Source organism: Gorilla gorilla, chromosome 13 (assembly GCF_029281585.2).
Source record: "Gorilla gorilla gorilla isolate KB3781 chromosome 13, NHGRI_mGorGor1-v2.1_pri, whole genome shotgun sequence".
Taxonomy (NCBI): domain Eukaryota; kingdom Metazoa; phylum Chordata; class Mammalia; order Primates; family Hominidae; genus Gorilla; species Gorilla gorilla.
The window spans coordinates 84,402,105-84,423,539 of NC_073237.2; the positions used below are offsets into that span (position 1 = coordinate 84,402,105).

Consider the following 21,435-nt stretch of genomic DNA (forward strand, 5'->3'; position numbering starts at 1 on the left):
GTGGTAGAAGTGCTGGCGCTGTGTGAGCTGAGCCAGGGCATCACACACCCGGGAGGGCACAGCATGGGGACTCAGGGATGCAAGCCAGGTGCCAGGTGCTGCAGGTGGGTTTGCAGCCTCTGTGTGGAAACCTGAGCACACCTGACCAAGCAGGCTTATGCACTCGGTAAAGCTATGAGGCCTGTCGAAGAAGCCTTTCACCCTTCCTTAATAGTGTTTCTTCCTACTAGTGGACCATAATAGAGACCTAATAACAGGAAAAAAAAATTGTGCTCTTTTAGCCTGTGCAAAAACCAGACTTCTCTTCTCCTTTCACTATCAATGGATGCTGCCTGGGTAATGGATGTACACCAGCCTAGAGGCGTGAGATTCTGTGCCCAATGCAGGGCCCCCTGCTATGCAATCCAGCAAAAGCCAGAGGTTGCAAAATCGGGGCCTATGTTGTGTCTGGTTTGGCTGGTCCTCTGCTTCAAAGATAGTGAATTTTAAACTTAGGAAACTCTATGAAAAGGCTCATTCTTGAATGGTAACCACGACTCATGGGATCTCCCTTGCCCCTGCTTGTTTTGCCTGTAAACGAAAAGGTTCCCCTTGAGTTTCTAGTCCAAATTCGCTGGCATAATGACACAGTCCATAATGGTACAGAGTGAGCAATCACTGAGCCCATAATTGTAATTTATGAATTTCTGGTAAGAACAGGTGAGTAAGGCTAGGGAAATTTTACCTGACTTATCTCTTTCTGGACTTTCCAGGACAAAGGGGAGACTGAATCGCAGCTCTCAAGAGTTTATTAACATCTGCTCAGTGCCTCTGAGGCCAGTTCTCAGAATCCAAAGCAGAAGGGTGTGAAAATCAATCACCCATGATTTTACCCCTGCCAGGTCAACTCCAAGGGGTTTTAATATGCATATGTGAAGTGTGTCTCTCCAAGTCTATATTCTGCATGAGGAAAGAAATTATCCCAATCTGTGGCCCCCCCCCCCCCCGCCCCTGGCAAGACCACAGGACACGTATGAAAATTCAAACTTCAGGGGCTGTGAAGGTTATGATCTCACCACTTTTCCGCAGGCACTTCTCGGTCTATATGGCAAGAACTTTGTGGGATATCTGGAGCATATTTTGGACATTATCTTCTCAGCAAGCACTTAAACCAAGTGAATTATCATTTTATTTCTAGTTTGTGGTTTTAAAAAAAATGATTTCCATTGTTATAACATTTTTTAAAAAATACAGTAATTAAATTTTTTTAAATACACTAATGTTTAAAGACGAAAATGTTGAGTATAATAGCAAAATCAAAAAACATCACTTCTATCATTTTCTTTCTATGCATTTTAACATAGTAGAGATTATTACATATATACAATCTGTCTTCAGCTTTGAAGCCCAGTGGCTCCCCCCACCCCAAGCAATAAACTCCTATTAGTAAAACTTCTTAAAATATTTAAAAGGCCAAAGCCGTTCTATTCTATGGCTGTAGGACCCTTTACTAGACATTATCGTGGGTTATCTGTGTTTCCAATTTTTATTACTGTATTATAAATAATACTGCGGTGAACATCTTTAAGCATAAAACAGAGTTCCTAGATTAAAGGGTATGGCTACTGTGAAGTCTCCTGACACAACTGTCATGTTGTAGGCTGGAAAGGGTGCACCTGCCTTTACTTATTTTTGTCATGTTTCTTTAAGCCTCAGAGCAACAATGTTTGATAAACAGGAGCTTAACAGCCATCTTGGAGCTCAAACATAAGAAGGAAAGAGGCAGAGTCAGCGTCCTCATCCCCCGCTACTTTGTGGGAGTGGTTTATTATAGAGAGAGTGGGAGAAGGAAAACCAGGCACAGCAACTGCAAACATGCTAAATGATTTCCAAGTCCAAACAGAGAAGAAAACAGATAGGGAGCTGATGCATTTATACCGACTGACATGCAAACCACAGGACAGGGACCACTGTTCCTAAAACCTGGCTGTCTAGAGCCTCATTTTGCTCATTCTCAAATAAGGAAAAAGACTGAGACTTTTTCACATAAACACGGGTAGAGAACTTCAGACCTATAACAGAACTTCTCACCTTTCGAAGTCTTGCAAGGAGACCTGCTACGTGCTCGTGCTGTTCCGATCTAGCAAGATCTTCTGCCGTCTTACCATCCTGTTGGAGAAAAATACATTACTTTCTTTTCTCCGAAAAGGAGAGCTGTGTGTGTTCCATACACCAATTCCACGGGTCTGAGGCAGAAACAAGCATAGCAGGTGTGAGAAGCAAGCCAGGTGGACAAAGAGCACGTCTTGGTGTGTTTCTCTGGCTGTGCAATCCTTATTTCACTTGATTGTCCAGGACAGGAAGGTAAGAAGCAGGAACAAAGCACATGTTGGTGTCTTCCTGTCCAATAGCGACACCTTTCAGGTCCACAGGTTTAATCACAACTCAACAGCCTCCTCAGCTGGCTGGTTCCTCCCTGTCCTGAACCCCTCTCTCCAATCTCCAATCAGGCAGACAGTAAAGATTCTCATTAGGTGCCAAATTCTAGTTAGTGCAAGCTACTGTGTTATAATCCTTACAGGGACAAACCCAGCCCTTGCATGATACCAGCTCCTGGTAATTACTGTGCATTTCAAAGGAAATACTTAGTTTGACAGGCAATTTTGATTGAAAGATCTTTTGGTGAACAGAAAACAAGGAAATAAGAGTCCATGGCACTTTTATGCTTGCTTTTTATTTAGAGATTTTTCATAGGCTGCAGTTTCACACTGAATAAATTTGTTTCTGTATCTACACCATGAACATACACGATGACAGCAAGTATTTATTGAACACCACCTCATAATATGTGCACGACCCAGCTCTCAGTGCTCTGCAAGCCTCGGTCCTTGAAGTCACCCCTGAGAGGCAGAAGCTGTCACTGTTCCCCTGCCACTGGGGAGAAAAGGGACATGTAGGGGCTGTTCTGTTGCAGTTTTAGAGATCACTAAAAATTCAAAAGTAGAAAAGATGAAAAGCAATTTAAAAAAATGAAAATGAATGTTTTTTTTTAAATAAAAAAGTAAGGATTTGGTTTATCTATCAATGTGTATCAATAACAAAGTTGCATCCCTGTAGAAGCTTAGGGATATCCGAAATCTACTTAACAGCAACCTCTTAATTCCTCAACCCAAGTCACTCCCGGAGTCATGCCTGGGGTCCCATTCAGACACTGTTGCTCAATCTTGCCAACACTGACATTTTGCACCAGGCCAATTCTCTGTTGCTGGGCCTGTCCTGTGCCTCTTAGGAATTTTAGTAGCATCTCTGGTTTCTACACACTAGGTGGCAGTAGCACCCCCTAACTCCCAGTTGTGACAACCAAATAGGCATTGGCAATTGTTGGGGGTGGGGGCAAAATTGCCTTGCTGAGAACCACTGCCTTAGGCTGCTGGTTGAAGCCCAGGTGGCTGCTCCGGTGGAGGCTTGCTGTGCAATCAGAACTGCCCGTCTCTCTGTTCCTTTAAATTCCTGAAATATCCCCCAGTGGGCAGGCCAGGGCTTCAAGCTTGCTTTGGGGGTGAATTAGGTGCCTTATCAGACACTGCATCTCCAACCAGGGATCCATGCCAAATGCTCTAGTTTTTTTGTGGACACAAGAAAAGTCCATAAAGAGAAGGGGTTCTCCATTACACTCTGGAATTGCCTGTAAAACTTGAAAATATCCTGTCGCCCAGCTCCCACACAGACACTGCTGTCAGCAGTATGGGGTACATCCTGGGCTCCCAGATTAATTCTATTATGCAGCAAGGTTTGGGAACCACTGCCCTAGTTAGAAGAAATCTGAGCCTTGACTGAGGTTTCCTGCCCCCGACACATCTGAACAGGACGTTCCTCTTGCAGAGCTCAGACGCGCACAAAACACAAGCAGAGGCCTTTCACCGACAGGATGAACTCTCCACTGTTCAACCTCTTCAAAGTCAAGAGAACCACCATCAACAATACTTCCTCACAGCCAGGCATGGTGGCTCATGCCTGTAATCCTAGCATTTTGGGAGGCTGAGGTGGGTGGATCATCTGAGGTCAGGAGTTTGAGACCAGCCTGCCCAACATGGTGAAACCCCGTCTCTACTAAAAATACAAAACTCAGCCAGGTGTGGTGGTGCATGCCTGTAATTCCAGATACTCAGGAGGCTGAGACATAAGAATTGCTTGAACCTGGGAGGCAGAGGTTGCAGTGAGCCAAGATCGTGCCACTGCACTCCAGCCTGGGTGACAGAATGAGACTCCATCTCAAAAAAAAAAAATATATATATATATATATATAAAATAAAAATGTTTCCTCACATTTGCACTGCACTTTACAGCTTGCAAAACATGTCGCTCTAAAGGACACTATTCAGACTTTCAACAGAAATGCCTGGCAGTGCAGGAGACAGTTTGAAGTTGGGAGAAGACCCAGTTTGAAGTCCTGAACCCACCCCTCACTGGCTATGTGGTGGGTCACTCAGCCTTCCCAAGCCTGGGTTTCCTCATCTGCAAGATGGAAAATGGCACCCTCCCTGCACAGGTTCTTGAGCAGGTGAGAGAAAACCAAACGGAAAGAACCAGCACAGTGCCAGGCACAGAAGAAGCAAGCAGTGTTGGAAATTATTCACAGAAGAGCTGAGAATTGCCCTAACTACCTGGCCTTCTGTCTGAGAGGGAAAGGGGCAGAAGTCAGATCTCTGCATTTTGGTCTTGGCTATACTGGACACCCCGACGGAGGCTGCAAAAGCAACACTTACACTTGCTGCCCTCCTCCTTACCAACAGGGCTCATGGACTCAATGAAGTGCATGCATTGAAAAGATATAGAAAGATGGCCAAGTGTCTCAGCACTCAGCTGTCCATCATCTCAACGTGAGCCCTGGGGACCAAGTGGCTGCAGAAGGGTGAGTTGGGTCCAGAAATCACGGTGTCTCTTGTGCACCAGAAGCCCACAACACTACATTCTAGACTGTGGGCAGTGATTCCCAAGTTGGCCCCATGACATAGAAAGAAATCCATGGAAAGGTGAAAGGCCACTTCACTTATTGTGTTCAAGAAGCCGGAGCCCCACAGGCCAGCCAGTTTTAGGAGCCTGCCCTTCACAGACATGCTGCTTATTGACGTCTGGGGAAATGCTCACAATCATGACTTCTAGTGACACATGTAATATGCTTTGCAAAGGAACAGATGGCGTTTCAACTGGGGCAAGCATTCACAGGGAAACCTATTTGTGTATCCCCAGTGAAAAGATGATCTGAAAGAATGTGCACAGTCATTTAAACATCTTTAGATAGTGTTGGGGAAAATATGGATTTTTTGTTAACCTACAGAATTATAAGGGCTCATCTACTTAGCACTGGGTCAACAAACACTCCATGTCCTGCCTGGACTATGGTGCCATTCATTTTTTCCTTCCTTCCTTCATACTTTCATCTAGCAGGTATTTACTGAGTGCGTATTATGCACAGGGCTATGGACACAGCAGTGAATAAAACCAACAAAAGTCCCTATTTTCATGGGATCCAGAATCTAGTGGGGAGGGCCAACAAGAAACAAATAGGTGAGTAAAATACAGTAGGTCAGGTGGTGATAGGTGCTATGAAGAAAAATGGGGCAGGGGAGATGAGGGGCAGTCCTGGGGGTGGGGGAGGGATAGGATTTAAAATAGGGTGGTCCAGAAAGGCCTCCCTGAGAAGGTGAAGCTCGAGTCAAAACCTGCAGAAGGTGAGAGAGCAAATCACATGGATACCTGGGGAAAAGCCGCTCAGGCCCAAGAATAGCAAGTGCAAAGGCCCCGGGGCGGTGGATGGCCAGCACTTTTGAAGAACGTCAAGGAAGCTCATGGGGCTGATGCGGAGGGAGAGGGGAGGAGGCGGAACAGGAGATGGGGGTCAGGGAGGCAATGTCAGGGGCAGATCCTTGGGGAAGCCCCCATTTGAAGGGCTCTGATTCCCATGAGAAGTTGCTAGAGCATCTGAGCAAGGAGGATGAGATCTCACACTTACGTCTGACCAGGCGGCTGCGTGGGGACCAGGCTGTGGACAGGTAAGGGTGGAAGCAGGGAGCCCACTTAGGAGGCAGCAATGAATTCCCAGTGATTCCTGCCCAAGGGCTCACTCCTGCTAGGAGAAATCAGGATACGATTCCAATAGAGCAAGGAAGGCGAAGGGACTACCAGCCCACAGGGGCAAATCACACACACCGGAGAGGCTGGAACAGAGGAGGTTTCCTGGGCTGGAGGTGAATGTTGATGGATGAGGAGGAGTGGGTGCCACGGAGTCTTCCCCGAATGTTATGGGCTGTGTGCCCACATGCCCGTAGCAGGCATTCCAAGTCTCTCTCTGAAGGCAGAGCGCCATCAGGTACCCTCAGGGCAGAAGTGGGCAGAGAGATGTGTGCCTGTGTGTGCTGATGCTGTGGGCACACTATGCGCAGGGGGTGAAGGGGGAAAGGGGAGCTCCAGCGTGAAAGAACAGCAGGTGACAACTCCATGATGGGGGAGCCGGCAGGGGCTTCCCAGGACCCAGCCACAACTGAAGGGGTGAAGAGGGGAAGGGGAGGCTGGGCAGAGGCTGCAGAGTTCACATCCTGAAGGCAGAGGAGCCCCAGATGGAGGTGAAAGTGGAGCCCACCGAGTGGCTGGCATTTCTAGAAAGATAAACGTGGGGCTGGGATGGACTGGTCCCAAGGGGCAGGAGGCTACAGTGCAGGGGTGGGTTAAGAGTCCGACTGGTCTGGAGGAGACTAAGGTTAAGGGTGACGCCCTTAACCAGGTGGGGGCTGGAGGGGCGGGTGCTTCGTGGTCATGGAGAAGTGGGAGGAGACTTAGTAGGCTGCCGGCTAGATGCAAACAGGTGAGGAGAGAGTAAGAAGGGTTTCCGTGATCCTGGGCAGAGTGACAGACAGGTGCTGAAGCCCTTTGCAGAGGCTGAACACTGGGGAGGAGGAAGCACAGAACTGGAGGGAGGGACCCTGGTGTGGGGGTGCCGAGGGCCTCTGAAGGTGCTGTGTGAGGCTGGCACTCAGGGGCAAGCAGGGACCAGAGACCTGAGCATGGGCCTCAGTGTTGGACAGCTGCAAGTCTGGGGGCCAGAGAGGGCCAGGCGGATGGAGAGGGAGAAGATGGACCAGCAGGAAGCAGAGGCCTAGGGAGAAGCAGGACGCGGGGACTTTCTCAGCCCAGGCAGGATTGTCGGGGCGTGCCAAGGGTGCCCAGTCCTGGGGATATCCAGTGAAAGAGGCTTGGGGGCAGCAGCTGGGGCTTGGGTGGAAAGATAACAAGGAAGCGAAAGGAAGAGCTGGCTTCAAATCAGGGAGGGGCTCACAGTGGGCAGGAGCGGAGGCAACAGCTGGGCCAGGTTCATGGGGGCTTTGGGGTGGCTGGGAAAGTTCTATTCTTGACCTGCGTGGAATTCAAAGGTGTTTGTCTTATGGAAACCCACTAAGCTTTATATTGGTTTATGTGCTTTTTTCTATCTATGTTTTCTTTTATAGTAAGACAGTTTAGAAGGAAAGCTGTCAGGAGGTGAGTGGGGACTCTGCTGAGGGTTACGTGGAATGGAAGGCAAGACAGTGGAGGGTGCAGGAGTAGGGGAGGCAAGGACAAAGTGGGGACAGGACGTGCAGACTTGTTGAGGTCACCCTGGCTGAGGACTCAGCGGAGAGGGAAGGTGGCAGCAGGGGGCGCTGGTGGTCAAGGGTGGTTCTGAAGGAGAGGAGGATGGAATTGCTTCTGGAGGGTACGAGGAAGGCGTAGGTGCTGGGCCTTCCAGGAAGACCAGAGGCCCCTCCCTAGGCCTTGACTCAGCCTGAAACCTGGGGAGTAAGGATGCGCTGTGAGGGCACAGAAGGAAAGCTTTGTATAAACCAAACAATGTGAAAAATCTCAATAATTTAAGAATACTGGAAGTCCTCGCCAGATCAACTAGGCAAGAGAAATAGAGGCATCCAAATTGGAAAAGAGGAAGTCAAATTATCCCTGTTCACTGACGATATGATTTTATATCTAGAAAACCCTGAGGATGTCACCAAAAAATTCTGAGTTAATAAATTAATTCAGTAAAATTTCAGAATACAAAATTAACATACAGAAATCATTAGAATTCCTATATACCAATGACGATCCAGCCCCAAATCAGGAAGGCAATCCCATTTACAATAGCTACCAAAAAAAAAAAAAAAAAAAAAAAACTAGGAATATATTTAACCAAGGAGGTGAAAGATCTCTACAAGGCAAACTAAAAAACACTAATGAAACAAATTATAGATGACACAAACAAATGGAAAAACATCCTGTGCTCACGGATGGGAAGAATTAATATTGTTAAAATGACCATACTGCCTGAAACAATCTACAGATTCAATGCAATCCCCATCAAAATACCCACCTCATTTTTCACAGAATTAGAAAAAACAACTCTAAAGTTCATATGAAACCACAAAAGGGCCTAAATAGCCAAAGCAATCCTAAGCAAAAAGAGCAAAGCTGGAGACATCATATTGCCTAATTTCAAATTACACTAGATGGCTATAGCAACCAAAACAGCATGGTACCCACATAAAAACAGATAATGGAATAGAACAGAATAGGGAACCCAGAAACATATAGCCACATGCTTACAGCCAACTGTTCTCTGACAAAATTGATAAGAACATACACTGGAAAAAGGACACCCTTTTCAATAAAGAGTGTTGGGAAAGTTGGATATCTATTTGCAGAAAAATGAAACTGTATCCTTCTCTCTCACCATTTGCAGAAGTCAACTCAAGATAGATTAAAGACTCAAATGGAAGATCTTAAATTATAAAAACACTGAAGGAAAACTCAGGGAAAACTTTCTAAACATGGGTCTAGGCAAATAATTCATGACTAAGGCCTCAAAAGCATACAGAACATAACTAAAAATAGACGAACAGGACTTAAACTAAAAGCTTCTGCACAGCAAAATAAATAGTCAACAGAGTGAACAGACAACTTGCAGAATGAGAGAAAATATTCGCAAACTCTACATTCGACAGGGAACTAACATCCAGAATGTACCAGGAACTCAAACAACTCAACAACAACAAAAACCCCCAAATAATCCCACTTAAAAGTGGGCTAAGGACATGAAGAGACATCTTTCAAAAGAAGACAAAAAGCCCACAAACATGAAAAGCATGTTCAACATCACCAATCATCAGAGACATGCAAGTTAAAACCACAATGAGTATCACCTTAACACCAATCAGAATGGCCATTATTAAAAAGTCAAAAAATAACAGATGTTGGAGAGGATGCAGAGAAAGGGGAACTTTTATACATTGTTGGTGGGAATGTAAATTAGTACAACCTCTATGGAAAACATAGAGAAATTACGCACAGCAACTTCTCAAATGGCTAAAAATAGAACTTCCATTCATTCCAGCAACCCTACTACTGGGTATCTACCTGAAGGAAAATAAATCATTATGTCAAAAAGATACCTGCACTTGTATGTTCACTGCAGGACTATTCACAGTAGCAAAGGTAGGGAATCAAACTAAGTGTCCATCGACAGAGGACTAGACTTAAAAATTGTGGTATATATACACAATGGAATACTACTTGGCCATTAAGAAAAGGAAATCAGCCTGGGCATGGTGGCTCACGCCTGTAATCCCAGCACTTTGGGAGGCCGAGGTGGGCAGATCACAAGGTCAGGAGATCCAGACCATCCTGGCCAACATGGTGAAGCCCTGTCTCTACTAAAAATACAAAAATTAGCTGGGCATGGTGGCTTGCACCTGTAGTCCCAGCTACTTGGGAGGCTGAGGCAGGAGAATCACTTGAACCTGGGAGGCAGAGGTTGCAATGAGCCGAGATTGCCTCACCACATTCCAGCCTGGCGACAGAGCAAGACTCTGTCTCAAAAAACAAAAACAAAAACAAAAAAAGAAAAAAGAAAAAAGAAAAGGAAATCATGTCCTTTATAGCAACATGGATGGAAATGGAGGCCGTTATGCTAAGTGAAACAACTGAGACACAGAAAACCAAATGTCACATGCTGTCACTTAAAGTGGGCACTAAATGATGTGTACACAGGGAAGAAGAGTGTGGAATGATGGACAACGGGGACTTGGAGGGGTGAAGGGGAGGGAAGCGCGTGGAGGATGGGAGTTTGTTTGGTGGGTACCATGTGCTTTGCTCCAGTGATGGACACACTGAAGACCCTGACTTCACCGCAGTGTAATATACCAGTGGAGAAAATTGCACTTGTACCCCATGAATATATACAAATAATAAATCAATCAATAAATTTATTGACAGGTATGATAATATTTGCATATCTTGTGCTAATATATTATTGAAATTCATTTCCTGTTTCTTTTTCCTTCTTCCATGTGGCTGCTAGGAAACTTAAACCAAGGGATGTGGTGTGGTCACGTTTCTGAGGGCGACGCCCCCAGTAATGCCCTCCAGTCTGGAGGGTCTCCCCGGCCCTGCGGAACCCTCCCCTGGCTGCCCGCGGGAGAGGAAGCCCCGGCTCCCTGCGGCGAAGGCCAGGCCCACCAAGCTCTGCTCACCCTCCCATCTCCTGGGCCTCCACGCCAGCTCCAGACATTGCGCTCCTACCGCAGGAGGGCACTGGAGGCCGCTGAGCCCCGGTCCTGAACAGGGCGATCCTCCCGGGACTCTGTCCGGCTGAGGACGGGGCCTGGCCTGCAGGTTCCAGCGATGCCTCCCGCAGGGGCGCCCCCAGCCCCTGTCCACGCCCTCAGGACCGACTCCTTCCTGTCACCACGCGGTCCCATTCAGTGACTGTAATTGACGGCTATGACTCTCAGGTCAGCATCCCTCTCCCATTTCCAGAAGTCTCCTGAGGGGCGCGTGCCTGTCTTGTCCCTCTGGACTCCCCGCTCTCACCGCGCCCCCGGTGTGTGCGGAGTGACTGCGGGTGCGGTGTGTGCAGAGTGACTGAGGGGGCTGCAGAATGAACGCTGCTGGTGTGGCTCTGAGGTTAGCTCTGGGCACCGTGGGAGGGGCCTGGGGACAGAAGACGCTTTTCCTGCTGTGGCAAGCGGGAGAGCGAGGAGGTGCACGGAGGGACCTGAGGAGGAGCCAGGCGGGGACCACCGATACAGATGTCGTGGGCAAGGGCAGAGGGGCCCGCGGCTCACGGAGGGACCCCACAGAGGGGGCCGCACATTTCAGCAGCCCCAACCCGCACTGCGGGAATCAGCAGCGTCAGCTGCTGGCACCTTCAATAATGGCCTGGCTGGGTCTTTCATGAGGCCACACATAGGACAAAAATATTTCTTTGTCTTGAAAATGCATATAAATGCTCTATTAGGGAGTAACTGGAACCTGTGCCCAAGCATGGCTGGGCAGGGCTTGACAATGGCCAACGAGATCTAGCAAGTCAGGCACAGCAGGGTGATGTGGGTACGGTGTGTGCGTTTGCGGTGGGTGACCAGGTGCCCTAGAAAGGGGCCTCACTCCATGCGGAGTACTGGTAATAACTGGGCCTGCAGAGAAAGCACAGAGCTGGGCCCCCCACTGCACAGATCAGACCTATTACTTCTGGGGAGGGAATGACATCCCGGTAACATGAGTGCATTCGGGGAGGCGACATCCTAGCCCCAGCGGTCAGCAAACATTTTCCGTCAAGGGCCAGGCAAGTAGGTGTTTCGGCTCTGTGGCCCATATGGTCTCTGTCACAGCTGCTCAGCTCTGACACCTGGCGTGGAAGCCGCCAGGGCCAATACAAACCTTGGGCATGGCTGTGTCCCAATAAGACTTCATTTACAAAGACCAGCAGTGGGATATGGCCCGTGGGCCATGGCTTGCTAACCTCTGGATGATCTCCAGGAAGTGAGGCCCTCTTGGTCTCCTCAGAGAATCACCCTCTGTCAGTAAAGCTCTCATCTGTGAGTCCAGGACTGTCCCACAAAGACTGGACAGTCAGCCTACTCTCAGGCCAGCAAGCACTCGAATGATATTATTTCACTGCAGCCATAAAATTGCAACCATACCTCATTAGCTGATGCATTTTCCTTCTTGGGTATTTCATGAAATGTGAATCAAAGGGTTTCCTCAGCAGGGAGGTGCTAGGTCTGGCATCGGGAGCAGGGAGTGAGAGAACTGAAGAAATCTCACTTAAAATACTCCACAGGCCTAAAGCAATGCCTGACTCTTTAAGCAACTCCTGCTTACGGCACCTGGCAGCCTGGTCTTGTGGGGTAAATGTGGAGACTGCACCCAACACCCACTGAGGATTCTTCCTCCCCCAGCTCCTTCTAAAGGGCAGGGGCTCCAGCGCCCTGGGGCAGAGGAGCATTTAGGAAGTACACACACCCCACCATGCAGGGGCCCTGGTGTGTGACACAAAAAACAAAAAGGCCAGCGGGAAGCAGCGGAATCCCTGGCAGAGCAGGGTGTGGTGAGATGAGAAGAGGACGAACATTAAGGAGACATTAGGCTGGGCATGTGTGGGCGAATGTCTATGTTACCGCAGTGGAGGAGCTATGGCTGAACAGCATCAGAATGCAGAGTTGCCATACAAGCCCTGTCCCTCCTGCCCTGGAGGCGCCAGAGGCTCCCAACAGCTCCCTCCTTCATGAAGCGCTGTGGGCACTCACCGTGGTCACCGCCTCAACGCTGGCTCCCATCAGACAGAGATACCGGACCACGTCTAGGATTCCGTTGTTGGCCGCAAGGTGCAGAGGCGTTCGTCCATACTGGGAAGAGAGAAAAAAGGCCAAAGGTCGTTCTTCTCACGCAGTTGCTGAGGATGACATTCCGGAGACACAAGGTTAAGGAAGGGGTCAGGGCCCACCAGAAAGGAGGAAGGAGCCATCTCCCTTCTCCTGAAACTTGCTCTCCACTGGGGCAGGCCAGCCAGGCAGAACCTTTCCAAGTACTTTGCAGTTAAAAGAGGAGCTTCAAAATACAACTTCAAAGATAAGTAAGTTTCCTGCTGTGCTGGCCTGAAAGAGACAGGAGCCAAGGGCTCAAGGTCCAGAGTTCCAGCAAGATCTGCACCATAGTTCAAATTTAGACACAGCCAGGGAAGAAGACATGGAAGACAGATATTGAAAACCTCCTAATTAGTGAAAATACCAGGACAAGCCCATAAGCCTTGTTTGTGCCTATGGTTCCCAAATTGTGTGCCAAGGTACCCCAGGGAACTGTACTGAATTCATAGGGGTGCCCAGGAATATCTAAAGTTTTTGATAAGAAACATGGTTCTGAGACCAGGTGAACTACTGGCTTGAAGAGGTGCAGAGTGTCATCATTAGACTGCACCACCCTGCCTTCCATGACATCATGTCTCTCACAGCGGGGGGTTGGTAGCTGCCCTGAGAGGAACCAAGAGTCTTGAGGAAATCACTGTGGACAGGAAATGAGGCCGTGTCCACTCTGAGTCCAAGGTTTCAGAAGTGCAGTGCCCAACGGGAGCACTCATCAGATTGTACGTAATGTGGTCACGGAAGAAGGAAAACAAAATATTAGTTTTCTTTCCGTTTATGTGTATTATCTTTCTTAGCTGCTGCTAAGCTGTTAGGACATAAGCGGTTACTAAGTTGTTTGGACTGAACCACTCAATGAACAGAACTGTTAGGGATTTCTTTTGATCTAGGGGAACCATGAAAAAAATAATTACTGAAACCCTGAGGATGCTGTGAACTGAGAAAGTTTGGGAATTTTTTTTAATGCTATGTATTTTTAAATATCAGTTTTTGTTATAAAGTTAACACACGCTCTTTTTAAAAATCCAAGCAACCTAGAAAAACATATAATACAAAATAAAAATCTTCCTTCTCCCCTCCCCCCTTACTCTCAAGCTCCCTAGCTCAGAGCTGTCCCTGTTTAACATTTTAGTCCATTTCCTCCCAAGCTCTTATCTATGAATCCTCAACAGGAGAGAAATAATTTAAACAGCCGAGATGTGGTCATAGCCCACCTCCCACTCTGTCTCTTGCTTTGTCCACCTAACAGTAGATTGGGAACACTTTTCCATGCCTGTAACGGGAAGGATCACATTCTCGTGAATGCCTGAATCGCGTCCACCGTGTGGCTCTCATGATTCATTCAGCCACTGAGGGGGGAGGCTAGGCAGCTCCAATTCCCGGCTAGTGTAAACACTGCTGCAGTGTGGGATACATTCATATTTCTTCATTATTATCTTCTGCAGTAATGCAGAAAACAGATATTAAGCTTTCAAGCATCCTAGAGTTCACGTGAGAAGGAAAAGGGAAAGTTTTGAAGACTGAGTGAAATGTTTAGAAGATGCAATGTAAGGGAGATGTAATTTTGGTTGTAGAATGCACAGTTTTCTAGAAGGGAAGAAAGCTGAGGAAGAGAGTGTGATGAAGAAAAGGGCAGAGGAAACGGCCACTGTTGAAGGGCCCAGGTTGGGATAGAATGACACCAAACCCCTTAGCCTTAAATTCCAGGTCTGCCACACCTGGACCCAACGTCTCCAGCTTCATTTTCTCCCTTCCCCATAACCCCCTCCCTAAATACCTACCCCACACCCGCCGTGTGTCAGCGACAGCCCACGGCAGACACACTGGCTTCCCTTGGTGGAAAACAGGCTTCCCTCTTCTCCATCTGTCAAAGCCTCGATCATCTTAAGTGATCAACTCTGAAAAGCCTTCCCTGATTTCTTTAATATCTGAATTGTTGCTTCTGTGTTTCTGGAGCACCTTATGCCCATCTCAGCAGCAATGACAATATGAGATGCCGCTACATCTGAATTTGAGTGTGTCTAAAAGCAGCCTGAGGGCAAAGCCATTCACCTTGGCATCTATGAGTTCCTCCCTCCGCGCTGGGCACACTGCTGCCCTGGAAGGGCCTCGATAAACACCTGACAGGCAGGGAGTCCTCTCTCATCCTCCCAGATGTGTGCGTGTGCACAGCGTGCCTTCTGTCTGTCCTTATGGGAAGCACCGACTTAAAGAGGGACAAATGGGTAAGGGCCATGCATTCTGCGCCATCTATTATTCCCTTTCCTTTCCGTGCTTTCTAACACGGCAAGTTAAACGGCCACTCTCCTGATTTCCATATGAGAAGGAGGAAGAATGCAGAAATGTCTGTTTCACTGCATGAGCGTCAAACATAGCCATGAGGTCCTGTCACATACTGGTGACAGGGTAGGATTGGAATGGCCATTTTTATTTCTGGAGGAACTTAATTCAGATAACGAAAAGGCAAGACCACGCAATGGAGAAAGAGCAACAGCCTCCTTGCAGAATGTGGATGCCACCCCACGCTCACAATCAGTTGCTTGAGTGAGTCTCTAGAAAGCTGGATGTGCTTTGGTAGGAAGCGATGCCCTCTGTTATGTACCTGTGCTTCTTTTAAGCCCTTCTAAAGCCCCCATCACCTTTCCATTAAAAAAAAAAAATAGCAAAACAAGCCTGACAGCAACCCTTCTGAAGAAGCTGTGAGATCCCCAAAATCAGGGTGTGCTGATGATGGGAGCGTCAAAGCCAACCTGGGGAGCCTGTCTGCGGGGGCAGAGATGCAGGGCTTGTTCTGGAGCCAGCACACTTCTGTCCAGATGGGCTCTGGATTACGGGTCTGAATTTTGCTGCTAATTCCAAGGGGTGAAACTGGAACTGATGATTTTCACATCAGCTGAGCTTCATTCAATGACAAAATCGTCTACAGAAGGCCCTCTATGTACAGCTGCTCTGCCACAGACAGTGATTACACAAGTTTATGTCAGCATTTATCGACTTTACTTATAGATATTTGCAGCCTGAAAAATGTGAGACTTTTCCAGTAAATAAGCCAGTGGTTTCAAAACATGAAAGTCTGGGACTGTCTTGTGGATTTTTTAAAGAGTGTATTTAACAAGTGAAGTTGTGCATTTAGGTATGGAGTGAAACTGGGAAGAACACATTCCCTGTTGAGGTTAGGGCAAAGCACCGTGAGATGCTCAGCTCCTCCTCTCTCCTCTCACAAGGGGAGAGCTGATTCTAGATGCTGCACACATAGTGGACCCCTGGGCGCACAGTGGGAATGTCTACAGAGAGTCAAATAAGTGCAGATGTCCCTTGAAGCTGGTTTTGATTCATTTAAAGAATCCTAGATGGAAACCCAAGGTCTTGATGCTACTTCATGTTACACTTGGCTTTCCCCTTAAGCCACTTACACAACTGACTTGGCAAGATTAAAACGGGACAAACTAAGAAAGCAACCAGCAGCTAATGGCTAAAACCTGGGATACTGCCCTTCCACACAGTCTCAGAATGTGAAATTATCAATTTCAATTTCTGCTTGAGTTAATCACATAACATGCAAAAGGAATCAGTGTACATAAAAGTATAACTTTCCAGCTGTTTCAGATATCCTTTTACCTCCAACAAACCATACTAGAATCCTACTGGCATTGTATACGCCATTGATAAACATTTCCTGAAATTAAAAAATTAATTGCGCTTGGACTTTATTTTTAGCATAATTGTAACGGCATAATGCTTGTCTTTAATACAGCTACAGGGCCAAAATCACAGGAATCTGCAATATTCTGTGTTGTTTGGTAATGAACATCTATATGGAATTCAGAGAAAAGGGAAGGTGGTGGCTAAAATCTAGAAGTCAACATTTTTTATGAACCTAAAAGCACAGTTATTTTCATTTCTCCATTTTTCATCAAATGATAGCATCTCTTCAGTCTTACCACATTTATTTAGCACAAAAAACGGTAGTAGGAACTTTTGCCCATAAAACTCTCAATGCGGAAAGCTAAGCAGAAAAATATAGGGCCAGGTGTGATGGCTCATGCCTGTAAACGCAGCACATTGGGAGGCTGAAGTGGGCAGATCACTTGAGGTCAGGAGTTCGAGACCAGCCTAGCCAACATGGTGAAACCCTGTCTCTACTAAAAATACAAAAATTAGCAGGGCATGGTGGCATGGGCCTGTAATCCCAGCTACTCAGGAGGCTGAGGCATGAGAATCGCTTGAGCCCAGGAGGCAGAGGTTGCAGCGAGCCAAGATTGGGCCACTGCACTCCAGCCTGGGCGACAAGAGTGAGACTCTGTCTCAAAAATAATAATAATAATGATAATAAATAAAATAAATAAATAAAATAAAAAAGAGAAATACAGTCCTGGGATCAAATCTTAATGTCACTAGACATTTTCCTGAAGACTTAGTGCTCTAGAAAGATGTTACAATTTTACCATGCTTCTCTGATTCCTCTACAGAGCCTCATGCTCACATGCATGTACACACACACACACATACACACACACACGGGATTTCCATCAGTGTACACTGAGTTATGCAAAAAGTACTTATAATAATTTTCTGTTTATGAAATTATTCAAAAGTCACATGTAAAATGCAACTTAAGATGGCAAAACCCTATAAAAAAGTACATGTCCATATAAGTAATATTCACTTTCAACAACAAACACATGCAAATAGAAACTTGGCCAAAATCCAGGATCAGGTGGGAGTACACAGAATCAGGACCCAGGATCGAGGGGATGGACACAGAATCAGGACCTGGGATCGGGTGCGAGGACACAGAATCAGGACCTGGGATCAGGTGGGAGGACACAGAATCAGGACCCAGGATCGGGGGAATGGACACAGAATCAGGACCCGGGATCAGGTGGGAGGACACAGAATCAGGACCTGGGATCAGGTGGGAGGACACAGAATCAGGACCCGGGTTCAGGTGAGAGAACACAGAATCAGGACCCGGGATCAGGTGAGAGAACACAGAATCAGGACCCGGGATCAGGTGGGAGGACACAGAATCAGGACCCGGGATCAGGTGGGAGGACACAGAATCAGGACCCGGGATCGGGGAGATGGACACAGAATCAGGACCTGGGATCAGGTGAGAGAACACAGAATCAGGACCTGGGATCAGGTGAGAGGACCCAGAATCAGGACCCGGGATCGGGGAGACGGACACAGAATCAGGACCCGGGATCAGGGGGATGGACACAGAATCAGGACCTGGAATCAGGCGGGAGGACACAGAATCAAGACCCAGAATCGGGTGGATGGACACAGTTGGAAGCTGTAGGGATCCTGTTCTCTGTGCATACCTTGTTGGAGATGTCCAAATTGCAGTTTGCTTCACAGAGGGCCACCACGATAGGCATGTTGCCATCTTTACACGCCACATGGAGGGGAGTATTGCCGTGCCTGTCTTGATAATCGACGAAACACCCTTGGCTGAGGAGAGTCTTGATTACCTCCATCTGACACCGTCTTACAGCCAGATGAAGGGCAATATGTCCGTCCTGGAAACAAACCCCAGAGATCATGAGAGCTTTTCACTTGGGCATGTGGCCTCCGTCTCTTCACCTTTCCTGCCGCCATCGAGTGAGGTTTAATTGGCAACAAGATCACTACTAAAAGGCCTAGTGAAGGATTTAAATGAAGAAACTTTACTCCTATAGCAGGGGTAAGGACTGGGAGGATGCGGAGCTTTACATGTTCCTCTCTAAATAATCACAGCCTAAGCTGAACACTAGCTTGATTCATTTAGGCTTCGGCAGTACAATCAGATAGAACATAAGTAATTGTTGATACTCCAATGGCCTCTTTAATCAAAGCATTTGTAAAACACTTTTAAAAACATTTGCCCAGCAATCTCTGCCAATTTCCTAAATAGAGAGCCTATTATTTTACTTTGCACCAGGAAAAATGTGAAAGTATTGTGAAATAACTTGCTCAAGGGCTGTCATATAAATGAGAAGCAGATTTAACATGTGTAACCTCTGCATCCCATGAAAAACCAGCCCGGGCATTCATTCTACCTATTACAGAATCCCTGATGAATAGATGTGTTGAGTTTTAGGAGCTGGGTGGAGAGTTCTGAAACACTTCTAAAACCTACTGTGCTAGGGTTTCTCAGCCTCAGCGCTATTGGCATTTGGAGCTGGGTGATTCTCTGTCGAGGGGGCTGCTCTGTGAGCTGCAGGATGTTTAGTAGCACCACTGGCTGGGATCGACGAGATGCCAGTAGCAACTCCCATCTCTAGTTGTGACAACCAGAAAGTATCCCCAGACATTATCAAACACCCCTGGGGGCAAAGTCGCCCCCGACCCAGAACCATTGCTCTATACAAAGAAAATAACTTCACAAAGGGCAGATATTAAATTAACTACAGAATCCCAAATCTAACCATATATAGCAACATCACAGGCTTGTTTTAAGTACAGATCACAATAAAAACAGATGAGGCTGAATTTGTTTAATTAAACCTGGTCTAGCATCGAGATTGCCAGACAAGAGTGGTTTATTGTCTTTTTACAACACAGCGGATGATAGAAATAGGTAAAACATCTGTTTCTTTGTTTATCTAAAAATTAATAGTGTGTTGCCAATGTCAGTCCTCAATGAGAATTGTCTCGGATTCAGTGAACATCACTGTACCTGCTCTAAAGCTAAAAAAGCTAAAAATTATTTAGAGACCAAAGTCAATTGATCAACTCATGAATTTTGTTATATGCCATAAATTAATATTAACTATTAAATACAATATAGAAAAGTTCACAGAATCTTTGGAACAGAGAAGAGACGGGGTAATTACAGTTTGCTGCATTCAAGTTTGTTATCTTAGGGAAACAAACTGAGGAGTCTTGTGGTCCCTCTAGACCCCTAGATCACTTCCCAGTGCATATGAGTCTTCCCCCATAAGGCACCTTGTCGCAAGCATTAAGGTCGGCTCCATGTTCGGCCAGACACTCCACGATGTCGTGGTAGCCCCTGGCAGAGGCTGTCAGGAGGGGCGTCTCTCCTTCTCGGTTCTTGATGTTCACGTTACAGCCGGCTTCACAAAGGGCTTTGGCCACAGAGTAATAGCCGTGCCAAGCAGCACAGTGCAGGGGAGTTTCTTCTTCCTGGCCAAGGAGACGAGTACAGAGAGGAGGAGAACACAATAATGAGAAACAAAGTATAAAGCAAGGTGAGAGTCCCTGTCAAATTTGGCAGAAACGCAACCAAGGCAGCAGAGGGAAAGAGCTCATAGGTATTGGAGTGAAATATTAATCTGGAATAAAATAACAACATGAGTGTGAGCCAGCAGCATTAAGAGGTAGATCTGATGTCTCTCTTTCATTAGTTTTCCTTCCTCAACACTTGTGTGTTTGATGAATTTGGCTTTCTCAGCATATGACTGACAATTGACTTTCGGGAGCCCGTTGAAACCATCGGCCCTGCTTGTCTGAACAATAGAGCCTTCGTGCAGGTGCATTGCAGCATCTTTCTAATAAGTGCCTCGCTGACTTTATCTGAAACTACTAACAGTAGGTGAGCACTTCCCTGAGCATGAATTCTTCCAGCAACCTTAATGCCTCTAGCTTTCTGTCATGTTTACAACACAAGGTGAGTGGTAACAGTATTGTTGCTTTGGCAAGAAAGTAATTAGGAGAGCCACACTTTAACAAGTCAAGGGAAGTCCTTATAGACTGTGAGGCCTGTATCTTCAGGATCAACATGGCTAGATACATATATGCACCGATGAGAGGCCATCCTAGTGTGGTGGTGGTTACAAAGGTAGACTCTGAAACCAGACTGTGTGTGTTCAAGCCCCAACTCTACCCTTCTGAGCTTTGTGAGCCTGGGAAAGTTACAGAAACTTTCCCTGCCTCAATTCCCTCATCTCTAAAATGAGAATGATAACAGTAATCCACCTCATAGGGCTGTTCAGCGGATTGAATGCATGAATAAATAAAGTGGTTAGACCTGATCCTGGCATTAGCACCTTGCACACCTTAGCTAGTACTTCTGTTTGAGTCCCTGCCCCTTGAGCCTTGCCCTCTGTAGTGGAAGACAGAAAGCCTAGCTTGGATAAAACTCTAAAGACCCCGACTGTACCATCTGGCTGCCTGTACATTCATGTATAGAGCAGAGGAAGGGAGGATGTCAGTCACGACCCACCTTGTCCTGGATATTGGGATTGGAGCCGAAGCTGCACAGTAACTGAGCCACGTCAGCATGGCCATAGCGAGCTGCCACGTGGAGGGCCGTCTCTCCAGACTGCAGAAGAAAAGGAGCCGGTGATTCAGAGCCACATCTGTGAGCAGGCTATGGAGACCAGAACCCAAGGCCTACACCCAGGCCTGCCTGGTTCCACTCTGTCCCCTTTGGTTCCACCCACCCACCTCGGGCAGATGCCCCTATAGTGGCTAGGATGGGGACCTGAGGTTGGGGTGTCCACCACACAGTGAGTATTAAGCCCACATACTTGGCTCATCCTGTGAAGTGCAAACAACTCAGGAGAAGGCTCTCCCTTTTCCATGATAGCTGTTCTCAGTCTTCTTTATGTGCTGATACTTCTAGCTGTGTGGTTTTCTCTTTAAACACAACACTCTCTTTTTACTATTGGGTTCATCATTCAGCAGTTACTTAAATGAACAATTTTATTTATTAATAAGCTTCTCATTTCATTGCCTATGATTAGAAACTTATTTTCTTATATTCTCAGAGATTTTCTCAGAAATTTTA

General features: G+C 46.9%; 1 protein-coding gene across 4 annotated transcripts in view; it reads right to left on the reverse strand.

Moving 5' to 3' along the window:
• The window catches only part of LOC115935778 (death-associated protein kinase 1-like), a 69,646-nt gene that overhangs the window by 37,806 nt on the left and 10,405 nt on the right, over positions 1-21,435 (reverse strand). For all 4 annotated transcript variants that reach the window (XM_055350896.2, XM_055350895.2, XM_031014243.3 and 1 more), the window contains 5 exons: positions 20,869-20,967; positions 19,632-19,829; positions 18,026-18,223; positions 12,588-12,686; positions 2,071-2,148 (listed from right to left, as the gene is read on the reverse strand). In XM_055350896.2, the coding sequence (XP_055206871.2) occupies positions 2,071-2,148; positions 12,588-12,686; positions 18,026-18,223; positions 19,632-19,829; positions 20,869-20,967 (672 nt within the window). The remainder of the gene's footprint in view (positions 1-2,070; positions 2,149-12,587; positions 12,687-18,025; positions 18,224-19,631; positions 19,830-20,868; positions 20,968-21,435) is intronic.